This window comes from Danio rerio, chromosome 17 (genome assembly GCF_049306965.1).
Source record: "Danio rerio strain Tuebingen ecotype United States chromosome 17, GRCz12tu, whole genome shotgun sequence".
In the NCBI taxonomy this organism is placed as follows: domain Eukaryota; kingdom Metazoa; phylum Chordata; class Actinopteri; order Cypriniformes; family Danionidae; genus Danio; species Danio rerio.
In genome coordinates, this window is record NC_133192.1 from 49,946,291 (window position 1) to 49,966,849 (window position 20,559).

General features: G+C 36.1%; 1 protein-coding gene across 2 annotated transcripts; it reads right to left on the bottom strand.

The window, feature by feature from the left end:
* Positions 1 to 3,126: 3,126 nt before the first annotated feature.
* ngb (neuroglobin) lies at positions 3,127 to 9,312 on the bottom strand. Of its 2 annotated transcripts, none has more exons than XM_021467082.3 (5): positions 9,213 to 9,312; positions 8,814 to 9,053; positions 8,017 to 8,125; positions 5,356 to 5,475; positions 3,127 to 5,177 (listed from the first exon to the last, which is right to left on the bottom strand). In XM_021467082.3, exons 2-5 carry the CDS (start codon positions 8,909 to 8,911, stop codon positions 5,025 to 5,027), a joined length of 480 nt encoding a protein of 159 aa, XP_021322757.1. In that variant the 5' UTR covers positions 8,912 to 9,053; positions 9,213 to 9,312; the 3' UTR covers positions 3,127 to 5,024.
* Between the last annotated feature and the right edge of the window lie 11,247 nt (positions 9,313 to 20,559).

Sequence of the window (20,559 nt, forward strand, 5' to 3'; positions counted from 1 at the left end):
GCTTGTCTTACTTAGTTTTTGTCTTGTTTCTACTTCAAATATCAAAAAACTTAATCAACAAGAATTTTTCTAGATAAAGAAATAATCTTAATTTAAACTGAAAACAAGATTAATTTGCTTGTTTTAAAGCAAAATGACTTGAATATGGCTAACTACTATTCACATTGTATTCTGATTGTAAGAGTTTGAATTCCAAGCTAATTTAATTGTTTTCTGTACTTGTGAATGATGGGTTTTCTGTTTAATTGTAACTCTAAATTACATTAAGGGTGATTGACTTCTCCAACAGCTTTTGTTGTAAAACATTTGTTTAGTAGATAAAAATAGCATATTGTCAGTGTTGGTATAAAAAATGGGCACACTGCAAAAAAATGCTTTTCTTACTTAGATTTGTTTAAGATTATTGTACACTCTTTATATATATGACTGCACTCCCTTCCATTCAAGTAATTCTATCCTGAAATTTGCAGATGATATTGCAGTGGTCGGGCTCATCAAGGATGAAAATGAGACCGCATACAGAGATAAATAAACTGGCTTTATGGTGCACTGATAATAACTTGGCCCTCAATACTTTAAAAACAAAGGAAATCATAGTGGATTTCAGGAGGAACAGACCAGATACTCTGCCCATATATATATACAAGAGGACTGTGTGGAGATTGTCAGTAATTTTAAGTATCTGGGCTTGAATCTGGACCAAAACATATCATGGAAAACCAACACTACAGCACTGGTCAAAAAGGCACAGCAGTGACTTTATTTTCTAAGGGTGCTAAAAAATAACAACTTGACCCAGGAACTGCTAGTGTCCTTTTGCAGATGCACCATTGAAAGTGTGCTGTCTTATTGCATCCCTGTGTGGTATGCATGAAAAAGCTGCCCATGAAAAAGCCCATGAAAAAGCTGCTCTCCAAAGGATTGTCAACACAGCGCACAATATCATCGGCTGCACTCTTCCCTCCTTAGAGAAGTTGTTTAAGACCCACTGCTACAGCAGAGCATGCAGCATCCTGAAGGACTCGTCTCATCCAGCATACCATCTATTTCAAATGTTACCTTCAGGGAGACGATATTGGACCATACAAGCTAAAACAAGCAGATTAATAAATAGTACATTTCCAAGGGCTGTTGCAATAATGAATGGACATTAAATCGAGGGTGTTTCTGGCCAAAATCATTTTAATCTAACTCACATTTTAACCTGCTGCTAGAAAATGCACTTGCCACTTTATACGCACATCATATGCACTTTTAGTAATGCATTGTTATTCTTTTAATGATTGATTATTGTTGCCATTTTATCTTTTTATCTCTTGTTATTATTGTTGTTGTTTTAGATAAATACTGTAGGACTGCACTGAGGCAAAACTGCATTTCGCTTACCCCATTGGCAGATTGTTTTGCTTGTTTTGAGAAAAAAATCACCTAATTTGGCATATTATTTCCTAAAACAAGACAGTAAGTTTTGCTTATCTATAAAATTCTTCATGATTAAGGAATGTTTAGATATTTGGACTAAAAAGAAGACAAAACTCTAAGTAAAAAAAGCCTTTTTGCAGTGTGCCTATTTTCTTATACCAACACAGACAATATTCTATTTTTATCTACTAAACAAATGTTTTACAACAAAAGCTGTTGGAGAAGTCAATAGCCCTTAATGCAATTTAGAAGTATAATTAAACAGAAAACCCATCATTCACAAGTACAGGAAACAATTAAATTAGCTTGGAATTCAAACTCTTACAATCAGAATACAATGTGAATAGTAGATGGTCATATTAGTCATTTTGCTTTAAAACAAGCACAATAGTCTTGTTTTCAGTTTGAATTAAGAGTATTTATTTATCTAGAATAATTCTTGTTGATTAAGTTTTTTTGATATTTATTTTATTTAATTTTGTTATTTCTTTTCTTCTATATATATATATATATATATATATATATATATATATATATATATATATATATATATATATATATATATATGTGTGTGTGTGTGTGTGTGTGTGTGTGTGTGTGTGTGTGTGTGTGTATATTATATATATATAAGACAAAAAAATCGAAGTAAGAAAATAATTTTTTGCAGTGTAATGGGTTGCCAGAACTTTTTGGCTGTTGTTTTGAGGATTATATATACAAGAGTTGGACGATGAGACTGAAACGCCTGGTTTTAGACAACAATAATTCATTAGTATAGTGTAGTACCTTTTTTGCAGCCAACAGAGCATCAGTTCATCTTGAGAATGACAGATACAAGTCCTGCACAGTGGCCAGAGCGATTTTGAGCCATTCTTTCTGAAGAATAGTGACCAGGTCATTACGTGATGCTGGTGGAGATAAACATTTCCTGACTCAATTCTTCAAAACACCCCAAAGTGGCTCACTAATATTTAAATCTGGTGACTGTGCAGGCCATGGGTGATGTTCAACTTTCCTTTTAATGTTAATCAAACCACACTGTCACCACTCCTGCTGTGTGTATTGGTGCACTATCACAATGATACATAGCACCGGGTTCAGGATACAATGTTGAATGGTACATTGAATGCACATGGTCCTCCAGAATGGTTCAGTAGACCTGAACAGTGACGCACTTGTCTAGCACAAGCATTGAGCTGAGGGAATGCCATGATATTCTAGCACAAACCATCACTGATTTACCCTCATTGCGTCACCCTCGTTGGGTGGTATGGGTCTTTGGAGCTTCTTCCCACCGTAACTCTCCCAGATAGGGAAAAGACAGTAAAAGTGTAACTAAATCGAAACACTTGTTATATAAATGTAACAATTGTCACCCAAATTAACATTAGATGAAAGAAACATATATATAGTGTATTTTTATAAAATCACATCATCAATTACTGTCCTAATATCTATAATATGGTGATTTTTATTGCTTTATAGTGAATACACGGATAGGGATCAAGTTCCCTAAGAATTAGCCATGTAAAATTGTCACTATATATGAGCTTTAATGACATATGGCAGTTAACTTTTTCCTCATTAAAACATGCCACTGTGTTCTAAAACTGACTCATAATGCTATAAATATGACAAGGAGGTTTATAGAGAGATCCAACATGTTGAAATGGAAAATCAGTAAATTAATTTCCAGCAGAGAGCCATATGTAAGATATACTTTATTTGTGTCATTTATTACAAATAGGTTTGAAATGCATGTGTTTACATAGAGCCTGATCCTGATTCTAGTTTGACTGGTGATTGGCGGAGGAAACAGGATGTACAGTGTAACTGAAATATCATCTTTTTGGTAACTGAGGAACCAGGTCGTAACATCGCTGTTTAATATCAGCTGCTTCAGTGAGGTAGACATTGAAACGATTTAGTCACAGAATATCAAGTGAAAACACTACAAATACAATATACTTCAATAGTCAATAAACAGAGATTATCACAAAAGAACACTTTCACTTGAAAATATTGTAATCATTGCACCTTTTTTAAAAGATACTTAATACTAATAAGCTGATCATTCCATAAAGACAGACATCTCAGAGGTTACGTCTTTGAGAGAGGAAAAAAATAGAAACGTTTTACACACAAAAACAGTCAGTGCACTGTTAAGCAATGCATAAAATTAAATAACCAATCCACATACATCGTAATATACAAAACAAGGCTATAAAGTAGGTACTGCTATATATAAATTAACATGTAAAACATAACATACCAGCAGTTTCAATATCTGTGACAGTTCTACACACTTTAAAATACTTGGCCTGAAACATTGAAATGTAGAAACATCTCTCGTATATAAAGAGAGCAGCATTTCTACAAAGCTATTGAATTTATAATGATAGCAGCAAAAAGGTTATCATCGCTTTTAATGTTTTCTATAGCTCATAATTATGGCAACAGATATTCTTATCTTAGATAAGAGCATGTATGTTCTTAACTTATAGCTTAAGGTTATAGAATAAGCCATCTAATATGATTTACTATTTTTAAAAAATATTGTTCAGAAAGATTGCTAACCGAACCCAGTGATAAACTACATTTTGACATAAAAATCTCTATTTTTAACACCCAGTGGAGCAAATCATTTAGCATAAACAATTTTTGACTATCTACACTTCTAAATAAGTGAATAAATCTTCCAGTTACTATGATATAACAGTCACTTTATGTTAAGTAACAGTCTACGCAAGTCTTTCATAAGTAAGCCTCGGGAGTAGACTGCTTTGAATATAATCCCATACAATGGAAATGTAAACTTATGACATGGCACAGCTTCATAAATTAACAGTCTAAAAAATTCCAAAAGCTATTTCGGATGTAACAGTTCTCGTCATTTACTTTCATCGCCAGAAGTTCTGATAATGGTTGAAGAATGTGGCAGGCAAAATTTCACACGGACATATAAATGGCATTAAAACAGGGCTACTGATTGCTTATTGACTTTGTCTTTATCATTCAGACCATACTGCCAAATACTATAGTTGATAATTTACTGAACTTACAGTAAACGTAACCTAGCACAGCGCAGGCGTGGATTATAGAATGAATTAAATGTAATTTAGGGTTAAAGTGAAGTTGTAGTGGCTTTAAATGCCTTCAAAATAAAACAATCCCTTCAAGATGACCAAGCTTACATGTGCATAGTCAAACCTCTGTTTTACGCTCACATGAAACATCAATACATCAAGACAGTCATTTAAGATAGCTTGAAGAAATACATTTAGTCATTACTATATGTACTTAGTCATTACTATATATACAAAGCAAACTTTGCTTTTGAAGTTTCAACCATTAACCATCTATATCCTGGACTTACTTCAACCTCCTAGGCTTCGTTATCCCTAACCACCTTCTTAGTCCTTAATCTGACCAAGTTACCAAAGTTAGGATTATAGAATGAGCCAAAACACAACTCATTTGAATAGATTTTCCCTTCAGCGGTCCGAGCCCCTCACTCTTTAAAAACATTTTTTGAGAAGTTACATCTGGTGACCTCAATAGCAATAAGATGTTCCAGAGTGAATCTCACATCTACTTCCTGCTCAGTTGGACTTGTGTTCACCATTTTTGGCCCAGCCTCGAGTCATGGCTGACACCACAATGCTGTACATGGTGAGCCAGGCCTGGCGCAGAGATGTTGTGTAGGCTGGTCCCAAACTGGACTGTAGCATATAGAGCAAGGACTCTCCAACCAACTGATGAAAACGTGAAAGAATCAAATCAATCACCTGATAGTCTGAAAATTCACTGTGACACAACTGTCAATCTCATTGTCATCTTTGACATTTGAGAGTTACAGCTGCAATATGCAATTTCCATCATCACAGATGACTAGCTAATGATGACTGGAACTTGCAAGCAAAGTGTACTCACAGCGAAGGACTGCGTATTCACTCCAACTGCTTGGTGCTTCCTTCCCAGGTTCAACAAGAAGTCCTCCAGTGTGTGTAGGTCATCAAGATGGCTCACAGCTGCATCAATCACTAACATCACCTGGACAGATATACAACCACTTGAGCTGAGATGAACATATTTATCTGGGATTGCACTTGGGCCAAAGTTAGTCAAGTAAAAGAAACTTATTTGACTACACTAGAGGGGTTATTTCCTGGAAAATCATCTTCCTGTAGAGGTGCCCAATCCTGTTCCTGGAGATCTACCTTCCCACAGAGTTCAGTTGCAACATTGATCAAACACACCTGTCTTTAATTACCAAGTGCTCCTTCAGATCCAACTTAGTTGGTTTAATTTTGTTTGATCAGATTTGGAGCTAAACTCTGCAGGAAGGCACTGTAGGTCTCCAGGAGAAGGATTGGGCACGCCTGTTGTAGAGCAAGGCTGTCAAACTTACTTACAGAGGGGTTACAGTGCTGATATATTCAGCTTGTTCCATAGTTAAATCCGTGTGATCCAGCAATTTAAGTCCTTCAGGAGGAAGGTATACCTCCTTTAAGAAGTATTTTTGCTTTAACCTTCAACCAAATCCATTAAGACATTTGCTTGTGCTAGTATGACTTGAGTAATCCTATGAAATCAGATTCTGTTCCAGGTTTGTTGAGCTCTGCAGAAAGGGTTTCTCCACTTAGGAGAGGTATGAGACACACTTGTCCTAAAAAAAAACTATGTCACTGTCTAGCAGAAGTAGGTATGTTTGGTCCTAGAGCAGGCGTGACCAAGCCTGTTCCTTGCGATCGACCTTCCTGCAGATTTCAGTTGCAACCCATATCAAACACACCTGCCTGTAATTATCAAGTGCTGTTCAGGTCCTAATTAATTGGTTCAGGTGTGTTTGATCAGGGTTTAAGCTGAACTTTGCAGGAAGGTCGATCTCCAGGAGCAGGGTTGATCACCACTGTCCTAGAGAAACACAGCCCTGTAGAGTTCCAGACAATCTTAATTAACCACACCTGAACAAGCTAATAAAGCAAGCAGGTGAGTTTTTATATTTAAGTTGGATCTAAACGCAACAGGAGTGTAACATTGTGGTACTGTACATTTACATAACTCTGCTCTATGGCAGCAGTTCGCAATCCTGGTCTTTGCAATAACACTCTCTGCACATTTTGCAGGTTTCTCTTGTTCAACAAACGTTATTTAGCTCATTAGAAGAGAGCTCTATGAAGAAATTGTGTTCCAATTGACGTTCTACATAGTTTTCCCTGCTCTAGCCCCCTGGCCCCTGCTCACAGGAAACTGGCTGATGTTTTCTACATTTAAAAACAAAGATTTGCACAACAGTGTTTGCAGCATCTTCAGATGAACTCATTAGTGTTAAGGGTAGTTAGTGTAACTGTAATTATTAGTCATTTCCTAAGAACTTTAATACCTTTGAATTAAAAATTCTTCTTTTAATCTGGAATCAAAAATATCCTGCAAAAAACATGTGATGTCCTCCACTTTTTAGGGCAATAACTATTGTCCTCCACTTTTCAGGGCAATAACTATTGTCCTCCACTTTCCAGGGCAATAACTAACATTTGAACTACAATGGAATATTTTGGGTTACCCAAAGAACCTTTCGTTTTGTTTTTTCTTAGTCTAAGGACCATTTTAATAATATGAAAAACCTTTTTACACTAAAGTATAGAATAATTTAGGCATGACACTTGCCCCTGAGCACTGAACCATCAACTTACCAATTTGACCCATTTACTCAATTAAATCAAGATTGCTACACCTTATGCTAAATGTTTGGTATGTAATGCTACCTGTTTCCTAATTTTAAGACTGCAAAGAACGATGTGGTCTCTTTGAGACCGGATTTTCTTGGCAACCTTGGAAGGACACAAAACACAGAGGCATCTCTGTGAGAATTAAAATGTGCTGATATTATTGATTGCTGTTGCTCAACAAGTTCTGCAGGTTTTCTCCATGCCTTATATTCATTCATTTATTCATTTTCTTTTCGGCTTAGTCCCTTTATTAATCTAGGGTCGCCACAGCAAAATGAACTGCCAATTTATCCAGCACATGTTTTACGCACCCTTCCAGCTGCAACCCATCTTTGGGAAACATCCATACACACTCATTCACACTCATACACTACGGGCATTTTAGCTAACCCAATTCACCTGTACCACATGTTTTTGGACTGTGGGGGAAACTGGAGCACCTGGAGGAAACCCACGCGAACGCTGGGAGAACAGAAACGCCAACTGACCCAGCCAAGGCTCACACCAGTAACCTTCTTGCTGTGTGGCGACAGCACTACCTACTGGGCCACCGCATCGCCCCATCTCTTATAATAAACTAAATTAGTAGTTCCACAAGGCATCACATTTGTGAGCTTGCAGCAAGAATCTACCCCTGGATTTCTAAATAATTATCTTAAATCAGCATTTAATGCATCCTCCATGCTAAGAACCCATCTAGGTACTGCCATGTATTCTTGATACCTGGTTTCTCTTAGTCATGGGATCTAACTTTTGCAGTAGTTGATAATGTAGAACAAGAAGAACACGAGCAGGCAAGATTTCATTAGAACACATACTGAGAATCGCCCCAAAAGTAGTTACGTTTGACCTCAGGGCTCACCTTGGTGACGTGCTCGAGGAACTCTGGGCTGGAGAGACATTCAGGTGCATCGCCACAATTTGTGCTGTAGCTGAAGAGAGTGAGTAGTGCAGGATCCAGCTCAAATAACCTATCAAGAAATGTTACACAAACCAGTCACAGGCCTGGATCTTGGTTATGGTTATTTCCTGTTTCTATAACATGAAGAAAAACGAAATGGTGCGATATGAGACATTTAGCCTTGAAAAGAACACTGAACTGTGTGCATCCCTTTTCTTCTGTAGCTATCAAGTTTTGAAAGAAAATCCTTTTCATCCTTCCCCGCGAGTTTGAAGAGGAATACTTGGTAGCATCCTTCCTCTGAGAAGGTGATTCTGATGAAAATGCTCTTGCTGCTCCCTGTCGCCAAGCAACAAGTCAAGCCTCTCACTGAGCTGCGGTTAGATGAACAGACAGCGGGAGACTGATAGGGAATGTTTGATGGATTAAAAAAGCTTACGCTGTACTTTGCTTGCCAATTTGCTACACCTTCATGACAAGTAAACTTATTGAGTTATGAAATGCAATGCAATTTGACTGCCTATTACTGTTTGTAATATTTCCTTTATTTGCACGAAATGTCATTGTTTTAAGAATGCATTACTTGTATGAAATTAGAATTTTTGACAAATGTCCCAATCTCAATCAAATCTAATTAATCAAATGCTCTGAAGATGTACACTGCATAACTTTCTGAATAAACACGCAGGCTGATTTGAATGACATTATCCTGAATGCGAAAGAGTTTAACAGTGCATGCAGCGTGATGGATACAGTACCTCGTGAACAAAACGATTCCATGTGGCACCTTGTTCTTCCCCAGACTCTCCCAGCTGTCCCGGATGAGACCCTTATCTTTTTCAGACAGCTTCTCCATTGTGACCCTTAGAATTGCTGTGATCCCAGTTGTCTTTCAATGGTGTCGCTTCAAAATGTTTTCTTCAGTTCAAAGTAGGATCTCCCGAATTCCCATTTCCGGACTTCAGACTTCCAGAGTTCGGGCTTCAGGTTTGACCCCCCTGTGTAGGGCACAAATTTGCAGATATAATTCGGCAAACAAGTCTTATCAGAAGAGCGTGCATCAGAAAGCCTTTTAAATACATTTCATTGACAATTGAAGTCATGCATTCAACATTCAATAGAGAAGAAACCTAACTTAGCTCTGACTTTATACTCACAACAAACAGTGTGAAGCTGACGTACCTTGCCTTCACTGCTCTAGAGGTGACCTTCTTCTCTCACTGGCTTCGTCTGTCTTTCTCTGGCATTAGGATTTCTGTTTGTTCACTGCGAATATGTATATGTCAAGCCTGCAATCCTTGTGTTTGCTCTCTCTCTCTCTCTCTCTCTTTCTTTCTTTGTCTCACTCTCTCTCTCTCTCTCTCTCTCTCTCTTTTCCTCTTTGCTCCCCCCGCTCTCTCACACACACATGCAAACACTCACTTTCTCTCTCTTTATCTCTCCCTCTATCTGCTCCCTCTCCCCGCTCTGCTGCATGCAACCTCATAGATGCTGCTTGATGTGCATTCAAACTAAGATGAAGAAACGTGTTCTGCAACCTTCTGAAAGCAAAAGACGTGCGCATATTTCAGTACACTTTGTCTTTTTTCAATCCACCACATTGAAACTGTCCTAAATGGCTCATATGGACTGTCGATAAGGACAGAATGGAAATATCTCTGATCTCCACTGCTCCTAATGTAGTTCATGTTACGAGCCATAGCTCCTCCTACAGGTGAGAGTCTGGCCTTTAATAAAATTACAACACTTTCAGACACTCCAGATGCATTTATGATTGAAGAGCACATTTGAGGAGAACTAATTTGAAGAAAATATTGTGTACTGGAGTGAAAGATGTTCATTTTCAAACTAACAAGAATTGCATAATGTTTTTGTGAGCAAAATGTGAAATTTTTTTAATTCACTATTCTTGGTGCTTTGAAACAACTCCAATGTTTAAATTAAGATTCAATTTGTCAATAGGAAATAATTATGAAGATTTTTAGGAGCTACAAAAATAAGTAATTTTTTTATTAAATATGGACAAATCCAACTTTAACTCAATGGTTGTGTTTGTGCATATTCTATTAAAAATAACAATGAAACAACCCAGTTTTTTTTTTTTTTTTTTTTTTTTTTTTTACAAAACCATTGGAGCACTGGTGTGTTATGTAACTCAAAGCATTCATTTTGAATGAACCTTCAATAAGACTCTGGAATCTTTTCAGGGAGTGATTCGTTCATCTACCAATTCGCACATTTGTGCAGGTGGTATAGTTCATTTCAAATCTTTTGAGTCGTTCATCGCGGAAAGGCAAAAGCCAATCATATGTGTTTAGAGCCAGAAAAAGAATTGATCCATTCATCTATCGAGTCTTCTATCGGGTCTGAGTCATTAGTTTCTCACAGGCCAATCATATGCATTTAGAGCCAAAAAAAGAATTAATCCGTTCAACTCTCGAGTCCTCGGGATTGAGTCATTCTGTCACGTGATGAACGAACAACTCAAGAACCAGAAGATTCGAAAGGTGAACTAATTATCATGGCTCCTATCGGCTCAGACTGTGCACATTGGTTAAGATTATATGTGACTGTCAGTGTAACGTGAACGAACCACTGACATTTCAAGACATGAAGAGGTGAGCTAAGCAAACAGACAACAATACCTTCATAATAATAATTATTCCCTACATTTATATAGCGCTTTTCTGGCCACTCAAAGCGCTTTACACAATGGGTGGGGGATCTCCTCATCCACCACCAGTGTGCAGCATCCACCTGGATGACGCGACGGCAGCCATTATGTGCCAGACCTGATTGGTGGAGAGGAGGAAAGAGGAGAGAGAGTGATGATATGCCAATGACAGATTTAGCCAGAATGCCGGGGTTAAACCTACTCTTTATCTAAGGACATCCTGGGTTTTTTAATGACCACAGAGAGTCGGGACCTCGGTTTAACGTCTCATCCGAAAGACGGCGCTCACTGAGCAGTACAGAGTACCCGTCACTATACTGGAGCATTAGGATCCACACAGACCACAGGTTTAGCGCCCCCTGCTGGCCTCACTTACACTACTTCCGGCAGCAACCTAGCTTTCCCATGTGGTCTCCCATCCAGGTACTGACTGGGCGCAGCCCTGCTTAGCTTCAGTGGGCGACCATGTGAGAGTTGCCGAGAGCTAGCTGCCGGCATAGACAAAAAAAAATAAATAAAAAAATTTAAAAATAGACAAAAGAGCAGGTAAACATTGAATTATTATTTTCTTCTTCTTACAGTATTCTATTTATGACTTATTTGACGTGTGATCAACGTTTTAGGCTAGTTGTAGATGTGTTTGGAAGCAATTCATAACATTTTAATAATATTTTGGCAAATTGAACCAAATGAACAAAATGACTCGAAAAAAAGATTTGATCATCTCGATAACCGAGACTCAAAGATCCAAGTCAGTAAAATTATCCGAACTTCCCATCACTAATGTCTTGCGAGTGTTTGAGGTCAGTAATTTCTTATGTAAAGAAATTACATTTATATTACGTTAGAATTTTAGGTAACAATTTATAATAACTACACACTATAAATCATTTATTAAGCATTAGCAAATAGTGAATTCATTATTTGTTAACCATTAACATACATTAATAAGTGTTAGTAAGCAGTTTATAACTGCAGCTACAAATGCTCCATTCTTGACTTATTAGCACCTATATAATGTGGTTAATAATTGTATTTTCATACTCTGTTAATGATTTACTTTTCATTACTAAATTAAGTATCGAATTATTTACAAACCGTTTGTATTTAAGAGTAGTTGAGGGTTTTCAGGATCATTCAGAATGAGTTAGTAAATGATTAATACACTATTGAAATCAACATTTATATGTCGTATTATTCAGGCATATACTAATAGTTAACTAATATGTTAATAAATGCTTTATTAACTCAACTTCATGCAGTTTTGTGACCTAATCTAAAATGAGGACTATTGATGCTTTATAAATCCCTTATAAATGACAAATAAAGGCTCAGAATCAAATGAACGATAATCTGTGCAATTTTTCTAAAAAGTAAAATTACAGTATAGTTTAAACAATGCAAAATAACAGGAGTGTCAAAATATGACATCCATCTGGATAAAACAACAACAATGAAATAATTTAACATTATAATAAGATGCAATGTTTAAACTCTACAGTGATTCTATTTTTCATTTGAAGAGCAGTTTTATTTGTGTATCTTTAAATGAATAATGTCTTTTTTTCTTGTTTAGAATTTAACTGAGCCTTTATTTGTTTTATTTCGGCTAGAATAAAAGCAATTTTTATTTTTTTAAACACCATTTAAGGACAAAATTATTAGCCTCTTTAAGCTATTTTTTTTTCTCGATAATCTACAGAACCAACCATCGTTATACAATAACTTATCTAATTACCCTAACCTGTCTAGTTAACCTAATTAACCTAGTTAAGCCTTTAAATGTCACTTTAAGCTGTTAAGAAGTGTCTTGAAAAATATCTAGAAAAATATTATTTACTGTCATCATGTCAAAGATAAAATAAATCAGTTTTTATAAATAAGTTATTAAAACTATTATGTTTAGAAATGTGTTGAAAAAATATTCGCTCCGTCAAACAGAAATTGGGGAAAAAATAAACAAGCAGTCTAATAATTCAGGGGGCTAATAATTCTGACTTCATCCCACTTCACTTACACTGGGACATTGGTACAGAAAGAAAAAAACTGATCAGATGATGTTAGTGACCTACCCGGATTATAAACAGTTGAAGTCAGAATTACTAGCCCCCCTTTTAATTTTTTTTTTCTTTTTCAAATATTTCCCAAATGATGTTTAACAGAGCAAGGACATTTTCACAGTATGTCTGATAATATTTTTTCTTCTGGAGAAAGTCTTATTTGTTTTAATTTGGCTAGAATAAAAGCAGTTTTAAATTTTTTATATTATATTATTAGCCTCTTTATATATATATATATATATATATATATATATATATATATATATATATATATATATATATATATATATATATATATATAATTAATTTTTTTTTTATTGTCTACAGAACAAACCATCGTTATACAATAACTTGCCTAATTACCCTAACTTGCCTAATTAACCTCATTAGCCTAGCTAAATATCACTTTAAGCAAGAAGTAACTTGAAAAATATCTAGTGAAATATTATTTACTGTCAACATAGCAAAGATAAATTAAATCAGTTATTAAAAATGAGTTATTAAAACTATCATGTTGTGAAATGTGTGGAAGAAAACCTTCTCTCCGTTAAACAAAAATTGGGGGAAAAAATAAAGAGGGGGGGCTTATAATTCTGATCTTAACTGTACATGTAGGAGATTTGATAAATAAGATGGTGTTAGACCATTAAAGGATTTATAAACAAAAATGAATCATTTAAAATCAATTCGTGACCTGACAGGCAGCCAGCCCAGAGAGGAACAAACTGTGGATATGTGTTCATTCTCAAGAGTCGCTGTCAGAAGTCTAGTAGCTGCATTTTGGACTAATTGCAGTCTATTCAAGGCATTTTGACTGATACCCACATAACGAGTTGCAATAGTCAAGTCTTCCCAAAATAAAAGCATGAATCACCTTCTCAAGGTCATTAAAAAAGAGAAATGACTTCACTTTTGACACCATAAGTCGTACAGTACATGGAAAAAAACTGGGTTTAATGACTGAACTTACTGAATTCATATAGTCTAAAGTGTTTAATAAGCTTCAAATTCATAACAGCGTGATGTTATCTGTCAGCATGATGCCAGTGGATTGCACAACATACCCAAAAGTTTTAAACAGTTATGTAAATGGTCAAAAAACATATATTGAACATGTTAAGACTGAATGTACATTCAGAATACATGTCTTGTAGTCACTACATGTTCAGTATCAAGACATTAAAATAGTTATATTTATTAAAAATAAATCGAGGGATCATTAGAGAACCAGTACCCTCTTTATTTATTTTGCTTCATTACATAATCATCATGATCACATGTAAAAGATGGACTAACCGGGATTCCTTAAATAATCCGCCCGTGATGTGGCACCTGATTTCGAGCTGTATCTAACATGTTATCAGTATGAGGGACATTCGGTTGTGACAGTAAGACCCAAAGCACTTGAAGACAGTGTGACAGAGAGAGCGCAGTTGCCATGGCGACCTCCCAGGAGCTCTTGAACTTTCAGTTATCTGACACTTAATGCTCAAGATAGAAGCCGTCACTCAAACTTTGCGGCACTGTGTCCTAACCAAATCAATGAGTTTGCCAGTCTTTGAGCTTTAATAAACCCACATACTTAATGTATACTTCCATGGACAAAGGACAAAATAAAATCAGTTTTGTTTTGGAATGACAGCATTATAGGTTAGTTTCTATTCCAGTCCTTGCACTGCTCTGCACGTTTTGTTTTTCTTATCACCCTAGATGCTTGTTCTGATTTGTTGTAAGTGCACTAGGACGTCGATTTTGCTATGATGTCAATTTAAAGGAATATAAGTTTCACTGAATTTAGTATTGCATTGGCAATACTGTATGATCTGTGAAATGAGCGGTGCACACTAAGGCCCATTCCCAATTCTACCACTTAGCCCTTCCCCTACCCCTACCCCTCATTTTGCGCGTTTCCATCAAGGGGTTGGGGGATCCCAATTCTCTTTAGCTTGAAGGCATAGGACTAAGAGGAAGGGGTGAATAGCCCTTCGAACAAAGATTTTTCAGGACCACACTCGAAACCAAGGGGTAAGAAAATTTCCCAGAACGACACGACAGGAAGTAAGGAGATCCACAAATTAGTATTTTTTGTCATTATTATGAACTTTTACAACAAACAAGTATATGTTTTAATATATTCATAACCGCTTTTGTGTTTTACTGTCATGCTTGAAAAAAAAAACTAAAATAAATACCAGCTAAATTTCGGGATCTATGACCCCTAATAACTACTCTTGTATAACAGTCCCACAACATTCTGTCACTCAGTGACACTCGAATACCCAGTCAGTAGTCATACCAAGTCTAGTGGCTGGTAATGAGCATTTTACAGTGTCTGCTATAATGTTAGTCTTGTTTTTGGTGTGTTTGCATTGATTAATATGGCCACTGTGTAAATACACAGTACAGTTACGATCTTATTGCCACATTATATCTGATAACATAATAAATGCCTAAAAATAGCACAACTGGAATAACTACAGCAGTCGCGATCGTCTGATCTGATATGAAGCAAGAGATAGCGATGACATCTGATGACGTGTGCATGTGCTGTAGTGCAGTCCCAAATTATTAGTGGTAAATTTTCCCCTTTACCCTCGGTTTTAAGGGCCGAAGGGGAAGTGTCATATGCAGTCAAACATATGCAGACATAGTTGGCGGTTCAATACGCTGCAGTGACTTTACAGTGTATATCATCAATTTCCAGATGATTAACCACTGAATTAAAAGGAAAGCTGAAGTGAATTGGTGCTAAATTTGACTCTGTCCCAACTTTTTAGGGGTTGTGTTGCAGGCATCAAAATCAAAATGTGTTTATATTTCCAGAATGCAACTCATTTGCTCACTGAAAACATTGTAAAAAACATTTCTTTGTACTTTTTCCAATGAAATAAAAGAATAAGAAAATCAGCAACTCACATATCCTTGATTTTATTGCTAATATATATATATATATATATATGTAATGCGTTCCCTTAACATTTTGGGTTTTATGCTAATCAAATGCTTAAACTTAAATAGTTTAAAGTCATCATTTTCTCTAAATGATTTGAGTTCCCTTAACTTATTTATTTATTCATTTTCTTTTCAGCTTAGTCCTTTTATTAATCTGGGAATGAACCTTGTCCAACCAATGTATTTAGACTGTGGGGGAAACCGTAGCACCCGGAGGAAACCCAAGCAAATACAATGAGAACATGCAAACCCCACACAGAAATGCAACTGACCCAGCTAAGGCTTGAACCAGTGACCTTCCTGCTGTGAGGTGATCGTGCTACCCACTGCGTCACCATGATGCCCTCTTAACTTATTGGATTTTAGTGTAATCAAAATGCCATTCAAGATATCTGTAATGACGCCATTGATATCTTTAATCATCCACATCATATCCGCGAAGGTATTTTGAAAAGAAATAGAAGAGCGTAGCAAATGATACACAATTACACAATTATGCAATCTTTGAGCTCCTGACTTCCCTATTACCAGTTAAATGCAATACAGTGTACTACAATGAGTATGCAAGTTGGAAAAAAGCCCTACTGTTCTTCTACTTAAATTCCACATTTAAGCAGGTTTTTTTCAAAATAAAATGGATATGTATCATCAGGTTGAACTGGGCAGTCATTTCCGAATGCACTGGATTATTGTCTAGTTCAGATTCCAGCCCCAAGAGGACAAGGCTTTTTCAGTGTCATCACTCCTTCCACCACAAAACATACAATTTAATTCAGAAAATGACCTGACTGCTTGTCATAATTTCTCTTAAAGTTGTGTTTTAGCCTTTAAATGTCCTACATGCTACACGGCTCAGTTAAAGTAATTATGTGTCATCATGAGATTATCACGCTAAAGCAAAAGCAGAAATTATGCCTTGAATTCTTCAAAATAACTACGACCTTTCCGAGCATATACAAAGAAACACAAATTCCTTTAATTCCACAAAGATCACTGAAGAAATGCTTAACGTGAAGGCCAGTTGGAGTTAAAAAAAATAAAAAAACAAACTCTTGATGTGGCCAAATGCTCTAGCGCAAGCTCTTTTTCCAATAGCGGATAAATATGCAGGACTGTTTACTGGACCAGAGCTACGACTCTCAAAATAGCCTGACTTCAGGAATGAGAATTTCAGATGGGCCTTGTGCTAAGAGTCCCAGAATGTTATTTGTGTGCTTATTCAAATGGAGTTTGGTGAATAAAGCTAGTCTCTGTGACGGATATAGTTCATAATTCTAGCAGGCACTCAAAGGCACGTTTGACAGACTCCAGGTGGAAGATGCGTTCATGCCAAGAGGCTTCCCCGATTTACCATTTGCAAACCTTGAGGGTGCCCGAGAGCTGTTTCTGCGGTTTACAAGATGATTTAAAGTGCAGTAAGCTCAACTCAAGCAAATATACTGCTTTTAATATGCAGCTCCTCTTGTTGCCAAGGTTTTTTTTCTTTTTTTTCTGGGGGTTATTCTTTCTTTGTTGGTCGGCAGCCCCCTAACAAACTTAGAATCATAAAATTAAACTTGCTTTTGATATTCTGTTTTATTAAAGATGTTATGACCGCCATATGGAATTTCTTGAGCATTCATAATCCCCTCTCTATTGTAAAAACAATACAATATGTAGTGCTTAGCTGTACAAAAACCCAGACTGCTATACTGGCACAATTTGTATTCAAAATACAGTAAAATCTAGTCAAATTATATTCAGAGGTTACACTTTTTTGATGGTCCGTTTGTTGAATAGTTACATTGCATCTACATGCCACATAATTCTTATTAGATTATAAGTAGACTGTTTGGTTGGGGTTAGGTTTAGTGTAAATTGACATGTACTTGCAAAGTTTCTTAGAGATAGTTAAATGTCTGTTAAAGGATTATTAAATGTCAGTATCAACAGATATTAAACAGACAGTCTACTGATACTCAAATGGACCATCAAAATAAAGTTACCTATTTTTTCCCCTAGATTTCACATTTACAGAATTTACTGTATACATAATAGTAGGGAAGTTACAAGAAGGTTAGTTAAGCAAGTCATCGGACCACATGATTAAAGTGGCAAATAGTATTAACCTTAATTTTTTTTTAATGGGAAAACTGATTTTATTCCAGCCAAACTAAAAGAAATAAGACTTTTTCCAGAGGAAAAAATACTATAGGAAACACTGTGGAAATTTCCTTACTCTGTTAAACATCGATTGGAAAATATTTGCAAAAAAGAATTCAAATTTCATAGGAGAGCTAATAATTTTAAGGGGTACTCACTGCAGAGCCACTTGGGCAGAGCTGAGCTCCAGCAAGGGAGAGCTTGAGCTCCAGCTCCTCTTTTTATTTATTTATTTATTTATTTATTTATTTATTTATTTATTTATTTATTTATTATTGTATTTGCTGAAAATTTCCAGTCAAATGCCTAACAAGTCTTACAGTATTACACATTTTAACATAACATGTATAAACAAAGTAACAAATTAAGAAAAAAGGAGAGAAAGAAGAACAAGAGTGGGTATAACATTCACCATTAAGAAGAGGAGTTTTGATTTTTCAGTATATTCACAGTTCTGGTCGCTTTACGACTTGAAAGTCCTTAAAGAGTCTAAAAAATACATTTTTAAGATAGCCTTGAAATGGAAGATGTTAGGCTTCCTCTTCGACCATTTACGCTTGTGTATATGAAACTTTCCCAATAATATCAACAGATTTAACATGAACAGGAGATTCTTGTCTATATCTTTTATTATCAATATAAAATATGACATCTCTTTTGAGCTCCAGGTCCTCCTTCCTTGCACTTCTTCTACAAGGGATGTCACTGCGGGTTGGGGTTAGGGGTGGGGTGGATGTACACATTAAAAGAGCTTATAGGAGGAGCTCAAGCTCCCTTCACTAGAGCCCAAGTGGCTTTGCAGCGAGCAGTGTCTCAATAATTTTGCCATCGACTACAAGTTTCAAACAGTTGACATGAATGGAGATTCAAAATGTTCTTGACATACAAGGTCTAAACAATTTTGTAAACTCAAAAACTCCACAGTATGACACGTGACAATTATTTTCCACACTTCTGACTATTGTTTATCATTCAAAAGAATGTTACAGCTGTATGGTAAAGATGTAAGACATGACTGTCAAACTCAGAAATTGAGTCTTAACTAATAATTGCGATATTTATTTGTATATGAACATCCAGCTTCTCACAAACTTCCAACTAATTCACATGTGCATGACTGCTCTTAAGTTTGTTCTTTAGTTAGTGAATTTGGATTATTATAATTTTTAATGTGCACACAACTGTATATAGGCTTTATGCACAAACCATGGGTACCATTTTAGCTTTAACATCTAAACAGGGGTGCGTTCTGAAAACCATCGTTAAGTGACTAAGGTCACAAGTTCTGTCGTTACAAAGATATTTTGTTGATTTGGCGTTTCCCAAATCTGACTATCCAACAAACATTCGCAAACCGAATCGCAAACGTGTAAGCTTACAACTACACCTCTAGAGCTGTAGTTAAGATGCATAGTTCCTGGATGTGTTCTATTCCCTGTCATCCCCCCTAAGGCCTTTTCATTCAACAACATGGGAATGATTTATAAAAAAAAACATAAGGTCATCATAATTTGCTTTCAAAGTATTTTTACAGTTCAGATTTAGCAATCATATTGACAATTGCGTTCCCCTCACATTCATTCATCCCTTTATTAATCCGGGGTCGCCACAGCGGAATGAACCGCCAACTTATCCAGCAAGTTTTTACGCAGCGGATGCCCTTCCAGCCGCAACCCATCTCTGGGAAACATCCACACACACACATTCACACACACACTCATACACTACAGACAATTTAGCCGACCAAATTCACCTGTACCGCATGTCTTTGGACTGTGAGGGAAAACGGAGCACCCGGAGGAAACCCACGCGAAGGCAAGGAGAACATGCAAACTCCACACAGAAACGCCAACTGAGCCGAGGTTCGAACCAGCGACCTTCTTGCTGTGAAGCGACAGCACTACCTACTGCACCACTACCTCGCCGTTCCCTTCACAGTGCTCTTTAAAAACATTTTTGCCATTTTGAAGGCAGCCGTGGCTTATGACGAAAGCTATAGGTGACCTATTATTTAAAAGCCGAATTTACGTTACGTGTCCAAAGCTTTTGAAAACAAAAACATATATCATACATTAATGGTTTTCAATTTATAGTTGGGTTTTTTTTAAAGAAATGTATCTGTACTGTACATGGGCCTGTTGGTTAGAACATTTCTGCAGTGGTTTGAATGTCAAATTGTAAAAGTAGACTTTTCAAAAAATAAATAAATGAATAAATAAACAAAATCCTCCTTAAATAATAATAATAAAGATTTTAAGTAGATTTTTTTTCATTTCTTAATAAAAAAGCCTACACTGTAAATTCGGCCTACAACCATTAATGATTTATATGATTTATGAATGATAGCTGAGTGATTTTATATGTAGTATTCTCAATTATATTTGTAAAGCAAACATAAATCAGTCCTATATGCGTCGTTTACATATATTTCAATTAATATGGAAAACGAGTGCATGTTTTTACCAAAACTAATATTAGACTTTTTTAAAATGTGTGATCCTGTAAAACAATGTCATTTGGACAAAAATTATGGGGTTTTTTTTCCTAAAGGAGTTGTTACTTCACCCTGTTTAGAGCATAATTATGGGCGTTTAACGTTATAACTAATGTGGTTCAAACGATGGATCTGCGACAGAGAATCAACAAGTTTTGGCAAACACTCATCACTACATCGTT